At 43.4% G+C, this 19861-nt stretch overlaps 1 protein-coding gene across 1 annotated transcript in view; it reads left to right on the top strand.

Moving 5' to 3' along the window:
- Positions 1–14595, top strand: part of LOC110159742 (ankyrin repeat and fibronectin type-III domain-containing protein 1) — a 47011-nt gene extending 32416 nt beyond the window's left edge. Inside the window, exons 7-22 of the mRNA XM_020924352.2 lie at positions 1785–1982; positions 2566–2679; positions 2769–2866; positions 3596–3686; positions 5563–5667; positions 8107–8206; positions 8303–8435; positions 8700–8819; positions 8908–9123; positions 9919–10085; positions 10497–10647; positions 11105–11273; positions 11372–11538; positions 11616–11823; positions 12127–12827; positions 12894–14595. Of these exons, the coding sequence (XP_020780011.2) occupies positions 1785–1982; positions 2566–2679; positions 2769–2866; positions 3596–3686; positions 5563–5667; positions 8107–8206; positions 8303–8435; positions 8700–8819; positions 8908–9123; positions 9919–10085; positions 10497–10647; positions 11105–11273; positions 11372–11538; positions 11616–11823; positions 12127–12827; positions 12894–13217 (3062 nt within the window). The 3' untranslated portion in view covers positions 13218–14595. The remainder of the gene's footprint in view (positions 1–1784; positions 1983–2565; positions 2680–2768; positions 2867–3595; positions 3687–5562; positions 5668–8106; positions 8207–8302; positions 8436–8699; positions 8820–8907; positions 9124–9918; positions 10086–10496; positions 10648–11104; positions 11274–11371; positions 11539–11615; positions 11824–12126; positions 12828–12893) is intronic.
- The last annotated feature ends 5266 nt before the right edge of the window (positions 14596–19861 follow it).

The following is a 19861-nucleotide window of genomic DNA, read 5'->3' as shown; positions in this document are numbered from 1 at the left end:
GCAGCATTTCAACCATACACTTATTTGTTATGGCACCGTTAGCAACCGCTAGTGGCCCGTGACATGTACAGTGCGCAAAAGTGAATTATGTGGATTACTAAGAATGCCTTTTGGTATGTGGAGATAAACTTAAAGGTTCTATATTACACAAAATTGACTCTTGTGAGCTTTAAGCCATGTTAGAATGTTGTTACACTCTTAAAAACAGACCTGGTGTTGTGTTTTGTTTCATTCACACATTTTAGTAATCCTTTATTATTAGTCTGTCTATATCTCCAAAGATCAAAATGCTCTGTTCTACCTTGTGATGTCAAGAAGCGGTAGTATTCAAGTCCAACAGCTACCTTTTAATTTCTTAATAGAGCTTCCAGGTCTGAAATTATCCAAATGATTCTAGTGAAGGTGTACGCAGTTTTAACTTTCAGTATTACCACATGACATCATAAAGTGTTTTCTGTGTGAGAAAAAAAACTCTGCTTAAATATGCAGAGTTTATGTGTTAAATATGTGTAAATGAAACAAAACACAACTGTGATATGGACAACATTATAACATAGATCATAAAACTGTTTAATATGGACTCTTTAATTCTGCTAACATTTTAGTCGGTTATTTATAACTGTGAAATGTGTTTGATTGACATTTCCCCCTAAACTAGTGTAGGAATGTGGGAATCTACACATCCAGAAACATCAAATACAATCACTTTTCATATGTGCAACGTAATCTAGACACTAACCAAATGTATATGCCATTGTGTGTAGTGCTTCTCAAACTTTTCACACCAATTTGGCTTTCCAAAATTTCACCAGATCTAAACCCTGTCTATAAGGGTCTAATAACGTGACTCGCTAGCAGCATTTTAAACAATTGCCTATTTTTATTTCCATCATTTTGTCCTGGTTTATATGCACATTTACACAGCGCTGCTCCCTCTCGCCCTTCTCACTTTCATTGCCCATTTTCAGTGTCAATTTGGGGCTGATGTCATCCTTAAAGAGTGCCTGCTTAGTTAAACTGACTTTATTGAGAAATACACTGCAGCCTCTGGCAAACAAAGACATTAAAGGAGAACCTGGAAAAGCCATTCGCTGCTGCTTCTGTGGAGTGTCACCCTGGCTGTGTGCACTGTCCAATCACCACATTATCAACACTACTTTGTACAGCTATACTCATTTGTTTTCTTTTTCCATTGATCTTTCTCCAGCTACCATGAGTCTTGAGTGTCTAATATTTTTAGCACCAATCCAGGCTTTAGTTAGATGCAGTCCAACGCACCCAGAAATCAGCCCTGAAAACACACTTTTTTTGGGTTAATCACTTTGTAAAGTAATTTGTGCATATTCTCAAAATCTCCTTAAAGTGTATAAGACAGGATAGGGTACTAATTTCAATCAAAACAACTTACTTTTATGATTATAGTAAAATATTGCCTGAATACAGGTAGAAGATATGACATCTCCAGCATAATGCTAACAACAGCCAACCCTGTACAAATTGCACAACTGTTATTATAACATTCATAAAACATAAACGCCAACATCTTTATTTTGTTCAATAAATTTAAATCAAATTGCTTCTGCATTTTGGATTTTAGAGGCATTCTATTTCAGGACTTACCCGTACGTCCGGTGTTTTTGTACTTTTCCACAACTTTACTTTTTACCACAAACTGCCACTTGACTGTGATTAATATTCACCACAGATACTATCAAACCAAACCAAGTAATAATTAGAAAAACACGAAACGCTATCATATGCTCTCAATATTTCTTTTTTTGCAGTTGTAAGTCTTGAAGGGCGTGCGGTCCACTTAGCCACCCTGGTACAGGAGGCTGAGCAGCGGGTGTCTGAGCTCCAGGCCCAGGTGAGGAGTGAGGGCCCCAGCGAGCGCGACTTATCTGACCGCGAAAGGCAGCTCAAGGCCTGGGAGTGGAGGCTCAGGCTTTTCCGGCGAATGCAGAGCGGCTTTGAGCATGCCAGTAAGTCTGTCCCCCTCACTTTGATTCTGGTCACAAAGGAGTTTTCACATGCGTTTTTCACACAGGCCGCTCGGATCAATGCAACACGTCTTTTTATTTTCGCTCCCGTTCTAAATGGCTGCTGGGCGTCATGTCTAGGCACTCTCTTAATGGCTTCCACGCTGAGTTGCCAAGCATTTGACTGAGAGCATTCAAACCATGAACACTCGTACTACTGCTTTAATTTTTAATAGGCATTCCATGACACTGTGAGCAGCGTGCTAGACAGCCGCCTCCTTAACACAGACGCACGCACACTCCCAAACCATTCTGTGCTTTAATGCTAAAAGAACTGTGCCCACTTTATAATTCCACACAGTCATGTCATTTAATGGGCAACTTGTGAGAATGGAAATTAGACACTGGCTCAAAAGCAAGACTGTTGTTACTGCCGCTGCAGAGATATCAAAGCTTGTGCTGGATGGTACTGCTTTTGCATTTCTAAGATTCTACGAGGTAGCACCATGTAAGTCATTAGTGGTAATGTGCCTTGCTCCAATATGATGTTCTTTGAGTCTTTCTAGCATTTTGGTGTTGACTGCAGATCCACCAGATGCCCCGAGTGTGGTACGCCTGTCGGTCAGCAGCAGCACCAGTCTCAGGGTGGACTTCCAGGAGCCTGTCTGTGTCAACTCTGCCGTGGTCACCAAGTACAGAGGTGTCACATTTATATGATTAGATACAAAATAATGCATGTGTTTATTCTTTAATAATGAGAAGATAACTATTGTTCCATGTATGCTGCAGTGAGCTGGAGTAACTCGCCCTCGTGCAGCCCACTGCTGGGAGAGATGGTGGTGGATGACACCACTCAGCTCCACTGCAACATCACAGGACTCACTTGTGTAGGTTCCACTTTCATATGATGAATACCACAATACTACTATACTGCACTGATGCTTTGAGCTTTAACAATAAGAGAAACTACATCCGTTTGGTTAATGTTCATGTCAGTATACTGTTCAGTTCCCACAGTGTCCTTCAGAAGCTCCAGATCAAAGGTTGCTCGCTCTAAGATACTTTAGTGACAAAGCCACACAAAGAGAATGTTGTCCAGCAGAGAACTATGACTATTATTTACACACAAGAGGGAAGCATTTGTCGGAGACATTTCTAGCCATCTACCCAGCAGCTCTTGGTTATTACATCTGTCATATAGGTGGCCCCAGCGCCATGGGGTCAGAGACACATGGGCTTTTAGAAACAACTGAAAGCGTTTATTTACACAGGGAGCTCCTGGTCATTTATGAGTAGCGTCCCCAAACTGATATAAAGAGCAGCATGGCAGTCGGTCACCTGATTTATGTGTGGCATTTTCTGTAGTGGGCATATAGACAAATGGAGGATCTGCTGGTTGTTTGTAGTTGTGTGAAACCCCTTCCCCCTGTGAGACCCACTCCTGTCAAATGACAGGGGTCAAGGCAAGGTCAGAAAGTGTCGGGAGCTACTTTGATTGATCTGGCTGAGAAAGAAGAGCTGTCTGCTCTGGCCATAGGGACAGCCTTATAACTGTTTTACATCAGGCCCAAGATGCATTTGTTGTGTGTAAGTGATATCCTCTTCTGTTCTTTCAGGGCACATATTACTACGTTCAAGTGTGTGCATACAACATGAAAGGCTGGGGTCCCCCGCTTGTGTCCACTCCAGCTTGTGCTGCTCCTTCCAGTAAGTCTCCACTGTGTCAGTGCAGTTGTTGAGATGGGAATCCCTGGTAGTGGATGATCTCACATGATTATACAGCAGGATTAGGATGTGTTCGCTGTATGAACACAAAAGCCCTTGCAGGTTTCCCACACATAAAACAGAACATTGCATCATTCCTTTCACATCCATTTGATTGTGCGAGTCCCACGTCATTGGAGGTTGCCTTGACATCATCCCAGGGGTGACAGCTGGACTCTCCTTGGCCAGAGCTCTACGTGGGCTTTGGGACCCCCACTGCAGACGTCAGTCCATGTAACTGTAGCCCGGGGTGATGTTTGGGCTTGGCTGGCACCAGAGGCTGCCCGGGTTCAGCCAAGAAGTTAACCGTGAAGTCATTCGCCACAACAGCTGAGGTGTTGACTCACTGCTGCAGCGCTGGCCCTTCTTTTTTCTGTCGATTAATCTATCTCCACACTGATCACATTGAGCACACACACACACAAACACACATGTATAGGACAGAAGCCCAGGGAGTTCAGGGCAGTTCATAAGTGTGAGTGTCAAGTGTAAACACTACATTTGAAACTATGTGATTAGTGTGTGAATATAGCAATTCAGCACTAATTATAGTCAGCACTTTATGCGCCTGGCTCCTGGCCAGTCACAAGTGTTTTAAATACAGTTAAAGTCTGAACCAATTTTATGCTAATTGTCAGGTCTATTTGCAAATCATTCTGGCAATAAAGATGGTACACAAACAAGGTTAGAGTTAGCCAATATAAAGCTCAACTATGGCACCTCAATGGACATTGAAAAGCAGTGTTGGTATTTGTAGTAGTAGCAGCAGTGTAATATTAGTTGTGTAATGGTAGTTGTAGTAGTGTAATAGAGTAGTAGTATTAGTGGTCTTCTGATAGCAGCGGATGTACTTACACTCTCATGGCACATCTGGAGAACACATGAGCATATTTGTCCTCATCAGCACCATGTTTTTCAGCTAACTGTGAGATTTCTTTTAAGACTGGGCTTTCCCTCTTTTTTGACTTTTTGTGATGGTCCCCCTCCCCCACCTCTCTCAGAGCTAATTTTGATGTTGCATGTTTGTGTTTTCCATTTGGGCCTACCACTGGAAATATTTGCATGTCTGTGCTGTAGCGCGCAGCGCGGCCCCAACAGTGGGGGCCTTATGCCGGGCCATGGACGCCCATTAAAGGGCCCACTTGTCCTGCTGGGACAGGCACCTTTCCGGGAATAGAGCTCACCGTGTTTGTGAGGCGCGCACACTCCAGGGGTGAGGGCCCGGGGAGTCGGCTGATGGGATGGGGGGGCATGGATGCTGTCAGGCTCAGGAGGTGTTTTCTGCTGCGTTAAACTAATGTCCTCATCACAGTGACACACAGAATATCAGTATTTGTCTGAAAGTGCAAATGTGTATGAAGGCTTTCTTCTGCACACACACTCTCCACTATTAGACCAGTCCAGGACCAGCCCTGAATGTTTGGGACAAAGATACAGACCATCTCCCTCCAAATACTTGGACTGAGTCAGTCTATTAGTCTCATCGGCATGTTTACAATAAAGCATTAGACAAATATATCTCCAGAGGACATCATCACTGTAGCTCCTGGACCTACTTCTGACTGCACGACGTTTTCCACTAAACTGAAACACAAACCTGTCCAGCTTATTTTTATTTGACAAAAGTTATTACTCAATCCTTTCTTAATCCTGGTTCACTTGTTTCAAATAAACCAAATACTGAAATATTCCACTGCTGTCTCTACTGTGTAATCATACAGTACAACACTTTAACATTGTTTAGCTCACAGTAATAGCATATATTTGTATTTAAGTGCACACCACCATCTGTATATTACATTGTAGTTTCTGTCTGCAGGTTGGAGGGACGTTGATGGCCGAACCCCGCGGGTCAAACAAAAGGAGACATTGGACCAACTCTTGGAGCAGATAAAAGAAGCTCATCGTCACTGCATTTGTCACGGTATCTACTACTTTTCTCTCATCTACTCAGTGTGTAATGCCTCCTTCTATATAGTGTTTAGTGGTGCCTGCTAATCTAATACAGTGCAGCGTGCACCTGAGTCCTGAGCCATTATGAATATGGAATTACATGCAGTAAATTCCTGGGTACAATAACAACCTGAAACTAGATGAGTACAAGTACACTTGACCTTCACTTCCAGATCAGTTTAGTGCAGTGTCAGGCGAAACGAGGAGTTCAGTTTACCTCGGGCCATTGCATAAGTCCTGTAAAGTTTGCAGTGTATTTCAGACATGGTGCAGTGCATTGATTATTTATTAGAGACTGGAGAGGACAGTAAGGACATGCTTTACAAGATGGATTGCTGCTTCATGATATAATATGTTCATCATGATATGTTGGAAACATTTCAAACAAAACTACTAGACCAAATATTACCACATACCGAACTGCTCTCCTTACTACCATAGTAAAGCATACAGTGGGCTAGTGTAAAGTGACTGCAGGGAGTTTCAGTTTGTTTAGTTAAGTTTAATACATGTGGATTTGGTGGTGCTGTAAATGAACAGAAGCCCTACCTTTGGCAGGTGCAAGGCGTCTTACACACTACTGTGTTTCATCTCATTTTGACAGACACTTTACAATCTCAGGCTAGGCAAGTACTTTGGGGGCCCATCCACCCTTAGGCAACGTGCCACCATAAAAAATAACACCCAGTGCAGCACCCAGGTCTGTCCCGTCTACTATGTCCCGACCACCACAGCCCATAAGCATCTTTCCATGACTCAGGCCTTCCTCGGCTCAATACGGCCCTCTCTTTCTGCCTGAGACAAAATGCAGATCGACTCTGGAGCTGTTTATAAGCTCAAACACTACTGGTCCCACAAGTGTCAGGAGCTGTCCACACTGGCTGCTTCACATAGCAAGGACCTGCAGTTAGCTTTAGCCAGTTGTCCCATGCCTCAAACAGACACACACACTTACTATTGTCCAGTGTTGGCCACGGGGTATTTGCAGTAGGGTCTGGGCTGTGGTATAATAGTGAGTATTGAGTGGGCCTGCTTCTTCAGACGGGCAAGTGATTGAGTTTGAGAGTTCAGGCACGGTAGCTAAGGTGCCGTGTCCCGGGGTCATGTTTGTTATTCCTGTAAGAGACGAGTCTTGGGCTGGAGTCGAGAGGGGGCATAAATTAACACTGACTGCTGGTGCGGCCCCTCCTCACGGCCCCCAGCAGCCCGCCTGTCGCCCTGTCTACTGTCCGTACATATAAATACATACAGATAGACAGGCACTCACATAGAGACGCTTGTACGCAAATGGACGCGTTGCAGTAATTAAGTACATGTTCTTTTTCAGTGAGTCGCATGTCCATGTTGAGACCCCCACCCCCATCTTGAGTGCAGCTTATTGCTCGCACCACCTTCTCGCTCTTATCCAAACACTATTAATTAAACTGTGAAAGAGGCCTTGACTAACACAGGCAGCCCAGCAGTTCAACCGACTTGTCTATCTTACTCAATGTCAAACAGGGAGCTGGCCAGGAGCGCTAAACACACTGAGGAGGTGAGAAAGCGCGGTGTTTTCTCTTCACCTTGGCTCCTCTGCGGTAACTAAGTCCTGTTCTGAGCTCTGAATGGAGGGATTTATTGACTTTAAGTGGAGTGTGATCACCTGGGAGGGCATCTGGCACTTTCTAATGAGTAGGGAGGCGCGCTATCTCGGGCGACACACAGCACACACACCTCTGCTTCCACACGCGCACGTTCCTCTCCTCTGCCGCCAGCCCCCTCCAGGCCCACTAAAAATAAACACGTCCCCATAGACTTTACTGACCTCCCTGTCAGCGAGTGGCAAAGGGTTAAGACATATACGACACATAGATACACATTAGCGCAGCTCCTTGGCTCCACAGCTCAAGACATGCCATGCTCCAGCAGCTATAGTATGCGCAGGTAAACAAACAGGCGTACGTATATACACACACACACACACACAGACACACAGACACACAGACACACACACTCTTTAGGTCTGGTGTCTCTGGGGGAGCAGGACTAGTGGTTCCCCCAAGGCCCATAGTCTACCACTGGCCGTCAGAGCCACTGTCAAATGGTGCCACGCCACTGGAGCGCTTGAAATGTCCGAAAACATTCCACCCTCAATGTGTTGTTGAACGTGTCAGGTTTGTTGTCAATTAAGTAACGGCCTGTCACCACCCGCCATGTTTCTACAGTCAGGGCAGGGCTGGGTGTGTGTGTGGGAAAGTTTATGTATGGTCAAATGATGTCATAAAGAAAGGCTTGGGGATTTAATAAGATGAAACAAAGTGCAGTTGGCTAGACAAAAAAAATCTCCACAAAGTATACTATTGACAGAAAAAAAAATCACATAAAGCTCATCCTCATTTGTTAATTTACCAATTTTCTGTCTCTTTCACAGAACAATGCAAGGCTCCACAACAAGGAAGGAAACACTCAGTTTCAAAAAGCATCAGACACCTCTTCCAATCCACCAGCAAGTTTGTCAAAAGTTTAAAAAGGTATGTCATCTTTCATAACAAAGGTATGGATTTTAAATGTTTTGTTTAAAAACAAGTTTTTGCTTATCTTTTTTTTTTCTTTTTTTTTTTATTTAGAGGGCTTTACTTGACAACAATAATGTACAGAGATGACAATGTGCTGGTGACACCTGAGGATCAGATTCCAATAGTGGAGATGGAGGATTCCTACTCCAACTCACTCATGCAGGACTTCCTGTGGTTCACTAAGGTGCAGTCAACAAAAGGAGCTTACAATGTGTGATCAGTGAAAAGAAAAGTATTACATATATATACAGATTTCTTGATACAGCAATGTCAAGTTCTGTGGTAAATCAGCAAGTGGGGATTTGGCATTCACTGAAACAGTCTTTTCATATCTAATTTTTATAAAGTGCATAGTATAAAACTGAGACACATTTGAGTGTGAGCCTCCTCCGCCTTTACTGTAAATGTAAATGTGTATATGAAGCCTCACATTGTAGGTCTGCTGCAGGTGTCTTATCTGTGGGAGGAGATCCCCTGGCTACAGCAGTGTCTCAGTCCCACACAGACGTCCTGCTCCTGCACACTGCAGACACGCCTCAAGATGCTCCAGGCCATCTCACATCTCCAGGTGACTACTTTACTCTCACACAAAGCACTGCATGTTAATGCTAGTGCTGTGCTTAATATGCTATCAAAATATCCTGTGTGTTCCTCAGGGAATGCTGGGGACGCAGGATCTTGGTCAGGTGTATTTTGAGCCCATAAAGGACAAACACGGAAATGCACTGTTGGTTCTTCTAAAGGACATGAACGCATGTCCAAACCTGGATGGAGTTCGCTGGATGCAGCTTTGTAAACTGCAACTCCAACGCAAATCCATCTCCTCCCCTGAGGAGCCCACTGCCCTGGACACGCTCCTCATCACGCTCCATGTAAGGAATACTCATTCATATTTCTATGAATATGAATCTTTGCTGTTAACCTGATGGGGGACCAGACCTCTCAAAATAGTGTTTGTTTGCAGTGGTTGTGTTTTTTCATAAAGGTTTTGTTTTTCAGATTCTTTGTAACCTAGAGATTTAGACCAATGAAACTGAACATCATTTTGTCATCAACAGTGCACCCTAACTTCTGGAAAACATTTATGTAATGCTTTTAAACAGATAAACTTCTAAACAATAAGACTGTAAAGGGAAATGTGCTTGCAATTATGAGAGTTACTCATTCAGACACTTGTTAAACAAGCATTATTCATTTAGGACACTTTTCGGCCTGTTGTTTTTGCGTCAAGATCCACTTGTAATTGACTTATTTATCTTCACTTTAGCTGATCATTTGTTATTTTGTTTCGGAAACTCCACATTAGTTAGTACATAATGATCCCTGTGATATTATGTTTTTAAATGTTTTGTTATTATAATCCAACTACAGTAATTCTATGTATTCAAACTGTAGGGGCCCAATCTCGAGTTAAACCACGAGTTGATTTTGTCTACATATCCTAAATATGCTCTTCTCATTGTTGAAGGGCTGTTTTGTCTCCAGTAAACCTTTTTGGCCTTGTGGTTCCCAAACAATGGTGGAGTCTGCCGCTGGCAAAACCACAGTTCACTGAAATATTTTTTTGTGGCCAGTTAACAAATTCAAAATTTAAGAGAATTTTAAGAGACAGATACACATTTTAAACACACTATAGATTCTAGCTAACTGTCTTGTGTAATTCACAGGAGAAGCTAGCGTACCACCGCAGGAGTCAAAAGGTCTTGTCTCCTGGCTTGTACCTGGGTTACCTGAAGCTATGCACTTCTGTGGAGCAAATCAGAGTGCTGGTGCCACAGAAACTGCCCAACGTCCTCTGTCACACCAAGATACGGGACAACTGCAATGTGTCCAGGTCAGAGCCATAGAGTGTGGGCTGGTGCAAGGCTGCTCACTTTAAATGTGATTTTCTCTAAGCCCAAAGGCCAAGCCACAATGAATAGAATCTTTCTGAACCCACTTCCACATGTTTACTGTTAGAAACGATATTACTGCACAGTTTAAAATGGCAAAGAAGAATTTAGACCAACATTCTTCAGATTAATCTTATTCACTGTAGAACATTTCAACAAAAAACTGATTGTATAGTTTATTTTAAATTGTACAGAGAATATTTTGGTTCAAATGGCTGCTTATTAAGTTATGTATGTATGGCCGTATGGCTCAGGGGTACAAACTTCAGTACATATGTAGTAACAATATTATGCATGTTATAGAAATTGCATTGCTCTGTTGTATTTCTCTGTAACCATTGAACTGTTTGTAGGGAGGAGTGGCAGTGGCTACAAGCCCTCTCTTCACTGGACGAGACTATAGAGATGGACCATGACGTACAGAGTGCTCCTCACAGACTCGTACAGGATCTACGCAGTGCCATTAAAGACCTGATGGCCCACATCAATGTCCCAGGGAACCAGGTTAGACTGGCCTCTTGTTGCATCTGACCTTCAGCAGAGGAAGGTGGACACGGGCCAATTTTGCAGAGCAGTTATGCACATACATATATATGGAGAATCTAATAACCAAATCCACACCAACAGTGGCTCAGCAGTCCACCAACCCAAAGGTCAGAGGAACGATTCACGCTTGAACCAATTACTGTCATTGTGTACTTAAGCAAGACACTTTGTCCACCTTGCCTATTATGAGTGATGAGTGTGTGTGTGAGTGATTGGTGGTGGTCAGTGGTGCCGATGGCGCAGATTGACAACCTGGCTTCCATCAGTCTACTCCAGGGCAGCTGGGTACAATAGTGGCCTACCACCACAGAGTATGGAATGAAAGAATAATAAAGCGCATTGCTAGATTATTATTATTATTATTATTATTATCATCATCATCATCATCATCCCTTATGTCTTTGTGTGTGCTTAGGTGCAGGACTTCCGTATCTACAGTCAGGAGGTGGTAGAGTTTGGGGAGAAGGTATCTTTCCTGCTCTTGCTGCCTCCTTCAGATGAAGTGTGCACGGCTCCTGGACAAAACAATCCCTATTCTCCTCGCTCGGGCTTCCTAACACTGCCACTGCAGATCTTTGAACTGGGTAAAAATTTCCCTTAATGCAATCTCACTTGGCACACATTAAGAACTGTTTATCATACTGTGGATCGGATATGAATTGTTTTTGAATTATCTTTGCAGTTCATTTCAATGCCTATTCCCCCGGTTTCATCGGTCAGTACTGCAGAGTATCGGCCCTGCTGGAGCTGGAGTCGCTAATGTCCCAGCAGGCTTTGAGAGAGGCCTTCTCTGAGGCTGAACTGCTGCAGGCCAAAAAGAAGCACCAGCAGATCCAAGAGCACATACAGGTACTGTACAGCCCCAGCCCCAGAGAATTTGGCTCACAGACTGAGATAAACCACTACTAACCCTGACATCCCTACAGCAAATGGAGGAGGTGTGGCGAGATGTGCGCTGGATCATGGACGCACTACAGTATGCGCGCTACAAGCAGCCCACAGGAGGCATCTCCATCAGCTGGATCATAGACTTCTCCAAAGAAGTGCTGCCAGACAAGCCCCTGTCCACCTCCTCTCAGACAGACTTCATGCCCTCACCCCTTCCCTCTCCGGAGCCCTGCCGCAAGCACTCCGGTAAGTTCAAAGGTGATCAAATGTCCAAGTGAGATAACATATGACATATTGTTGAGTGATGAGCAAACTTACAATAGCAAAAAACAAACAAAAAATCTATTCATGATCTGATCCCTATGAAATTGTCATATTGGGACTCAGTGTTTCTTTATGTAGCTCTAATGCTCAAACACAGTCCTTAAATCCACCCATTCTTCCTATTGGTATATTGTCAAATCAATACAATGGTCACTATTAATCAGTAAGTACCAGTATTTCGATGTTAGTTTGCTATTTAACTAGGTATTACCTTTGCTTGTTCAGATTTTGCAGGCCTATCTGATGAGGAGGGTTCCTCCGAGGTCTTCCTGACCACAGACAGTGACTATGACTCAAGTCGCGCTCAGAGTCCTCGTGAGTTGGACCTACTGCCCCCATCCCCTCTGTCCTGCACTGCCCCCCTGGAGTCTCGGGGTCTCCTCCGCAGTGATGGGAGCAGCTCAGGAGGGTGCATGAGCAGCGGGGGACGAGGGCCACTTAGAGACTCCACACCGGATGTCCTGCAGGCCTCTGAGCACAGCCGGGACGGGGAGCGCTGTGGAGGGGTGGGTCTAGGAGTGCGGAGAAGAGGAGCACCGGAGCTGTTTGACAGTGACTTCATTCTGCCCAGCCGACAGATCGAACTGTTGCACATCACAGAGAAGAGACAGGCCTTCTGTGTGAGGACCAGCAGTCTGGAGTTTCCCTCTCCTACCTCATCCCACCCACAGCCTTACCCCCAGCCCACCAGCCGCCTCTCTCCCTCTACACCCCCGCAAAAACGCTTGCACAGGCCTTCCTCAGTGGACCGCTGCTGTCCCAATGAGCGGCCTCCACTTCTACCCCCCACACGCACCTTATCAGAGGACAGCGGCACCCAACGGCTCACATCCCCTTCGCCCACTGCTCTCAGGAAAGGGTGCCATGTTACGCTCCGGGTGTATCCACAATACCGCACTGGTCTGCCCAAAGACACGTGTGTTAAGGTACATTGTTTCATTTATGAATATATAATGTGTTTAAGGTGTCTAACAGTGACATTTGTCCCTCAGCTGTGCGTGACTCCAGGCACATCAGCGCGGGAGATGGTGCAGCTGGTGGTGCAGGAGATGAACAGTGTTGCTCGGCGACTGTTGGGCAGCAGCGGTGATGGAGGGGACAGTGAGCCGCGTGCAGACGGCCAATGTGTCTACTACAGCCCTGAACAGTTAAAGCACTTTGGACTGGTCCTCGTCCTGGACAACAGAGAGAAGTGGCTGCAGGATGACTTCTGCCCTCTAGAGCTACAGAACCCATGGCTCAGAGGGAAACTGTGTGTCCGAATCAAAGAGTACTCTCCTCTGGCTTTGACACAGAGCCGCGCCACCACTGTGTGACAGCACATGCACACAATACACAGCATCATTCTCCTTCTTACAACTGCAGCTATAAAACACTCTTATCTGAAAAGCTTCAGGAGAATTCTATGAAATCTCTCCAACAACATTTTATACACTTCGCAGAAGCTCATATGGACACCAAATGAACAGTAACTAAACAGAACACAGCGCTCTCCCCAGTGTCAGTCAAAGAATGACACAGTACTACTTGTGGTGTCACCAGCGAACAGGGCAGTACAGGTCCAAGTGTTGTACAAGTCTTTTGGTGCTGTCTGATAGCAACTAGATACTGCGATCTCTTTCCTCTGTACAGTCAGTAGTCAATAGTAGTGTAGCTCACTAATAAAACCACTATGTTGTGAATTCAAACCAGCTCATTCCAATTCACAAAAAAAGAGAACACAAGCAATACTTGAAAACGCATGTGACCCTGTTGTACAACATCCAGAGGACTGGAGTCATGCCGTGCTAGAACTTAACCAGTTAAGTATTTTTGTTGTGCTTCGTTTCGTGGTATTCCCAGATGTGTCAGGAAGCGGTGCCCGTCAGTCTAGAGCCGAGTCTCCCCGAGGATTCTGGTGTGAAAGGGATGACTTAAGTTGTCAAGAGGCCCAGCGTTTGTAAACAAACTTGCATACCATATATTCCAAATGGATTCTTCAACTGCTTTCGAAAAGTTATTTATGAAGTGACTTTGATATAGCGCCGTTGTGTCAGTCATGGTCTTTCAGGCCTAAAACCAGCTTTTATTTATGTCGTATTTACAGGAAGCAATGGCAGCATTTGGCAAAGATTGTAATTTGTCATTGCAGGCAAAATCACTTCATTGATTTAATTTATCAAGCCTATTTTTAAGAGACTTGCAATATTTTCAGATCTAGTATTGAGCTTACATTAGCTGACATATGTAGCGGCTGAAAGGGGAGGGTGATGTCAGTGGACCTGGCCTCCAGTACTGTAGCATTCCAGGTTCAGAATGATGGAGAACATGCGTCTGCTGGATTACAACCCACTTTATAAGTGTTTACAAAGAGCCCTGTTCCTAAACCTCCACAATGTGTTTACGTGTAACTACTGTAAAAAAAAAAAATCTACTGAAAAAAACTGTAAAAGTGTTAGTGCTTGGATGTAATTCTGTTTTATATGATGACCAAAAAAACTTTTGTGTACATAGCACCAGATCATAGCAGGGATTGAATGTACTGTATAGGCCCATAATGTGAAGGTAAATGAATGTGGGGTCAAAGGTCAGGGGGGTTTATGCTGCAGCCAGAGCTAGAGCTGAGGGATTTCAGGTTTCCAGTGAAAAAACTTTAGTCCCCCCCCCCCATGTTTACAAGGAGCTGTTGGCACATCCATCAGGCCCAGTCATGAAGGAGACATCACGTCACTTTTTTAAAATCTATTTTTATGGAACAATAAATGGATATTAAAAAAATAAAAGGCTCTGCTGTTTATGTGGCTTCTTTTCTCTTTGCTGCACACCACTTTAGGAAGCTCCTAACCTTAATTAAACAACACAATCTTTAAATGACCATTTTACACATCCTGTTTGGAGAAAGCCCTAAACTTTACTATCACATGGATTCTGGCACACCTCTTTGACCATAAGGACCAGAACAAGCCTTCATTTCAAGCTGCAGATTAGATTTTCATAGGGGCTTATGCCTTTGCTATGGGGCTCCATCTTTACTTATGATATATTCCCAGAAGTCAGCCATGGGGCCAATAGAAATGGAAATAAATGACAAATAGTGGGCACTTGTTTCTACAGATGCTATACTGCAATGACCTCATGGGTGTTTGACACCCAGCCGATGACAACAGCAGTGGGCAGCTGCAACTGAGGCACCACCAACAGTAATGCTACTATTCTATAGGCCAGGGAGTTCCTTATGTTAACGTCACATCTAATGTAGATTTAGTGACTCATTTGTGAAATGCGAAGTTATTTTTTGCTACTGTGCTAACTGTGTAATTTGTAGTGTATAAATCATTTGAAAACCTCAACATAAAATGTGTTTCTAAGACTGACATTCACCTTAAGAGTGGGACATTTGATTCCCAAAGGCACAGTTCCACACTGGAAAAATTGTATTTTATTAGAACTTCTCTATCCAATTCCAGGCAGACAATGGGAATTTATATTTAAATAATATTTTCCTTTATTAATTGTGTTAACATATACAACATATGTATATAACATCTTGATCAAAATACATTACTTGTGGCAAGGCTATGAACCAGGCCTTTTCATGCCTTGAGCTGACAAAAAAACATGTGACATGTGTCAGTGATTAAAGTGTTCATTTATCAACCCACAGGTTGGCAGTTTGATCTCTGGTATGCCAGTGGGCAAGAGACTTGACCCACTTTAGGTGATAGGAGGGGCCTTTGGCACTGTCTACCTTTTGCCCCCACAGAAGGAGCTTTTCACCACCAGGTATGGGATGAAGAAATAATGACTCCCAATAATCAATAACAATAACTATACTAACTCAGATTTTTTATTCAAATCTTATTTGTTTTACATGATACATTGACAAAACACAATTTATTTTGCCAGTTTTGTATTAATAAGGAAAAATATTTGCTTGGTAAAAGGAAAAATGTGATGGCAGAGGAATTTTACAAAAAATGTGAAGTGTGAGGTGTACATTGTTGACATTCAGCATGAGTATTTACAGTGGCAGCACTTACACAGCTCTTTTATTTTACACTATCTTCATATGTTGAGTTGACTCATGATGCCAGAGTCAAATTCCAAATGACTGGCTTTGCTTTCAGCGGGCTCCTATCTCTGTGCTCTCTCTCCAGCCCGTGTATTTTTTCAGCCCTTGAGCAAATAAAATGCGGCATGCTCCCCTGTCAACAGATCCTACAAACACTAAGTCGCAAATGGACGCACAAACACACTCGCAAAAATGCCATGCACTCTGAAATGCTATGGTCCAAATGTGTGAGGAGGCACATACAGTGTCAAAGATTTACACTTTTTGAACTACATCAAGGCTTATCACATGAATGTCACATCTTTGGTAATGCTCACACCTTGAGTGCCGCCCTTTACGTTTATTGACAGTAACTTAATAATTGTACCGGAATTTTGACACCTCCTAATTTTAAACTGTGCGATTCCAAGAGGACCTGATCTAAAATTAACTGTTGGTATATATCTGAATCCCTACAAAGAAAACATTCCTCAAACACTGTGAATAGTGGCTATTCATGCTCCTAAAAACATTGGATATGTGTGCACTGGGCTCATGTGGCCAGACGTGTGACTCATCATAATATGAGAGATAGGGTTGTACATGCTCAGCTCTAGCACTGCTAGGCAGCTTACTGCCACAGTCATCTGTTAATTGCACAAGGCCACACTCCACTTTGTTTCCTCAAACCCCGTGCGGCGCTGTATCGGAAAGTGAGTAGGCTCCAGGACCTAATCTCCATGCACTCACCATGACCCACCTCTGGCTCCCAGGCCTGACCTCTTCTCAGGTTAACGGAGATTAGCAGCCAGAGCCTCGTCCTGACTTTACACACAGGGCTGTAGAGGGTAAGCACAAGTGAAGGGGCTGCTTGAGAATGGGAGAATGGTTTAGGGAAAAACATGGTTGGAAAAGACCCTAAATGGCATTAAGCTGACTTCTGGAGAATCATCTCAAGTGTTTGTTTGGAGATCTGTGGTGGACAGGGGCAAATGAGGTCAAGATACTCTTACTTTGTTAGATACATGCACTTCAAATACAAGTCAAAGGTTTAAGTACAATATTTGATTTCAGAGCAGTCCAGGGCACAGCAGTCACACAAAAACAGTTGCATTAAGTGAAGCAACATTCAAATAAGATAGGAAGTAGTGATAATAACTGCAGAGGCTAGAACGTCACAATCACACTACCATGGAATCCTTTGATACTTCCGATAATTTTGAGTTGTTTGTAAAAACAGACAGGATTCTTCTTTGGTGTAATGAAATAATAAACCAATTAAGCTAATTATGCCATGGTGTTAAGAAACAGAGGCAAGCATAGTCACTCTCAGAAAAAGGAACAACATGCATGAAGCTGATTCATAATAAAAGGCCAGATTAACGGTTTGGGAAGCCTGGCCACCTGATAAACACTGACATGCCTTTCCACGTGGTCTTCTATCTGTATCATGTAATTGCAGTGTATTTCTATGCTTCACAAACCTTCACAGCTATAGTTTGGAGTTAGGACTAGGATTAAAGTATGAATTCCCACTCAGATCTCTTTGTGACACCACTCTGTCATCCATGTATGCGTTTGTTGCTTTTACATTTGACTGCCCACCTGTCCTGGTCACCCCTCCACCCAATGTGCCTGCACCCCTGTGCCTCTGCCACTGGCCCTCACGCGGATTATCCATGGCATACATGTAATGTGTGATTTGTTTTTGGGCTGGGTGAGAAAGTGAAGCCTGCCACTACAACTGCATCACTCATTTCTCTCTCTCCCATTCTCTCCCTCCCTCCCCTGGGCCCATAAACCTTTAAAGCACCTATAAAACACTTGGCGAGGCCTTTTTGAAGTTTTTATGAAGATCTGGCTTTATTGTTCCCAAGAGATGAGCCCCGCTCCACTGGCGCCTCAGAGCTTTCTGGAAGTGCCAGTGAATTCAGGAGGAGGGGGCTGGTTGTGGGGTGTTCGACTGGTGGCAGAGAATAGGGAGTCCCAGGGCATCATGCTGGACTTTTATGTGTATAATCTATGCATTGAAGATAATCCAGGTATACTGTGAACATGACCACTGACAACTTTATATAAGACGTTTAAAACAGGAGTTCAAAGCACATGTGCTGCAGCCTGTGTGTCAGCGTACGGCAGGGTCTGTACTCTGGCAAACGATAGGGCCAGCAGGTTGCATCCTTGTTGTTTGAAGTGGGACTCTGTTGTTCTCCTCGAGCCGGACCCCCCCATCTGTCTGATCCAGCGGCACCAGCACCCTCCCTCTCCAAATCCCAACTCCGACGCCCGACTCACCGGCCCCTCACAGGAACAGTTGGCAAACGAGAAGGCCTATTAAACAGGCCAAGCCCACGGACCCTCAGCTCATAGGAGTGCGATGGATAGGAGATAAAAGAAAGACGTGTGCCTTATATGAGGGTATATAGATCCATGTGAGTGGATGCTGCTAAATGACACCTGTGTGTGCATTAATGAGTACCTCTGCAGCTCAGTGGCTGAGATGAACTGTGCTGATAAGGTGTGTGGTTCCATCATGAGCGGGGCTTGTGGCTCAGATATGAGTGGAGCCGATAGCTCTGGCTCTGAGATGAGCTGAGGTGGTGACTCACCTTCCAAATCCAGCCAACCTATGCATGTTCTTCGAGTTCATAAAACAGTGATACCTTTCTAATTACTTCTCTCCACCATAATCTCTGATAGTTGTGATTCAGATGTTTATCTGACTCATTTTGTTATGAGTCAAATAAATATAAGCTTTCTATGTCCTGGAGGATCAGAAGCACCGTCTCTGTGTCAGATATTTGTCATCCTACACTGTGCTCTGAAGTTCTACAGACTGTGCCCACCCGTGTTTCAGAGTCTGGCTCTCTCACACGCAGAGGAGCTACATGCTGATCCAAAGAGAGGGTAATGCAGAAAATATTCAAGATGTTTCTTAGTCTAGAAGATGTATTATTTTTTGAGGGGCATTTGGTATTAAACTATAACATACTGTATGCAGATCAAAACTTTATATTATTTTTCACTGTAAATGACTATATTGGGCTAAAACAGGTCCATTGACTTCTTATCCAAAATTGCTAAACTGAGGGGTGATAGGGGGCTAGGAGAAAAGAGAAATTTTCTGTACACTCTAGCCTTGAATGCAGGACAATGCAAAATGACTCAAACATGCACAAAACAAATGAAAAACAACTTTGAGTAAACTAATGGCATGCTTAAAAGCTCATGAAAGTCAATTTTACCTAAATACATAATATGTCCCCTTTAATAATGACACTCATTAAGAGGATCAATCACTCGCTCACACACCAAATTCATACTTAAGCAAGATGGGTGAAGTTTATTGCCCAAGCACTGAACTGCCAAAATTATGGACGGAGTTGGCAATCTTATGGATTTTCTACATGCACTCTATTGGTGGTTTTCAGATTATAGAAAGTGATGATGTCACAGTCGCATATTGAGGTTAGAGTCAGTATTCAGTATAAATAATACTGAACAGGGGATTCTCATATAAGCCAAAATCACAAATGTTGATCTGATCTTAATCTCTTCTCTTAGTGATTAAACCCGGTCTACAGCCTGCTATATTACAATTAAAATCTGAGCTTTAACAATATTATTTTTAGCTGAATCTACATCTATATTAAAGAATGTTGAGATGTCATCTTAACCCAGCAGTTTCATTATTGGATTATCAGTATTAAATACATATTTGTGTGATTTTGAGCTTTAAGTTCCTAGATTTTAAGTGCATGGAAAGATGACACTGAATGCCTCAATACGTGCTGACAAAGCAAATTCTATTTTATAGAATAATACAGGTTAAAAAACACTTGTTTTTGCTATGGCTAATGAAGCTTACATCTCAATCAGTCATGCCCCAAAGTCATTTGATTATTTATTACTCTGTTTAGTAACAAGAAA

The sequence above is a fragment of the Boleophthalmus pectinirostris genome, unplaced genomic scaffold (assembly GCF_026225935.1).
Source record: "Boleophthalmus pectinirostris isolate CB_2022bp ecotype Guang Dong unplaced genomic scaffold, ASM2622593v1 HiC_scaffold_14, whole genome shotgun sequence".
Lineage (NCBI taxonomy): Eukaryota > Metazoa > Chordata > Actinopteri > Gobiiformes > Gobiidae > Boleophthalmus > Boleophthalmus pectinirostris.
Note: the sequence above shows the minus strand (reverse complement) of the source record. Positions and strands in the feature narration are given on the sequence as shown.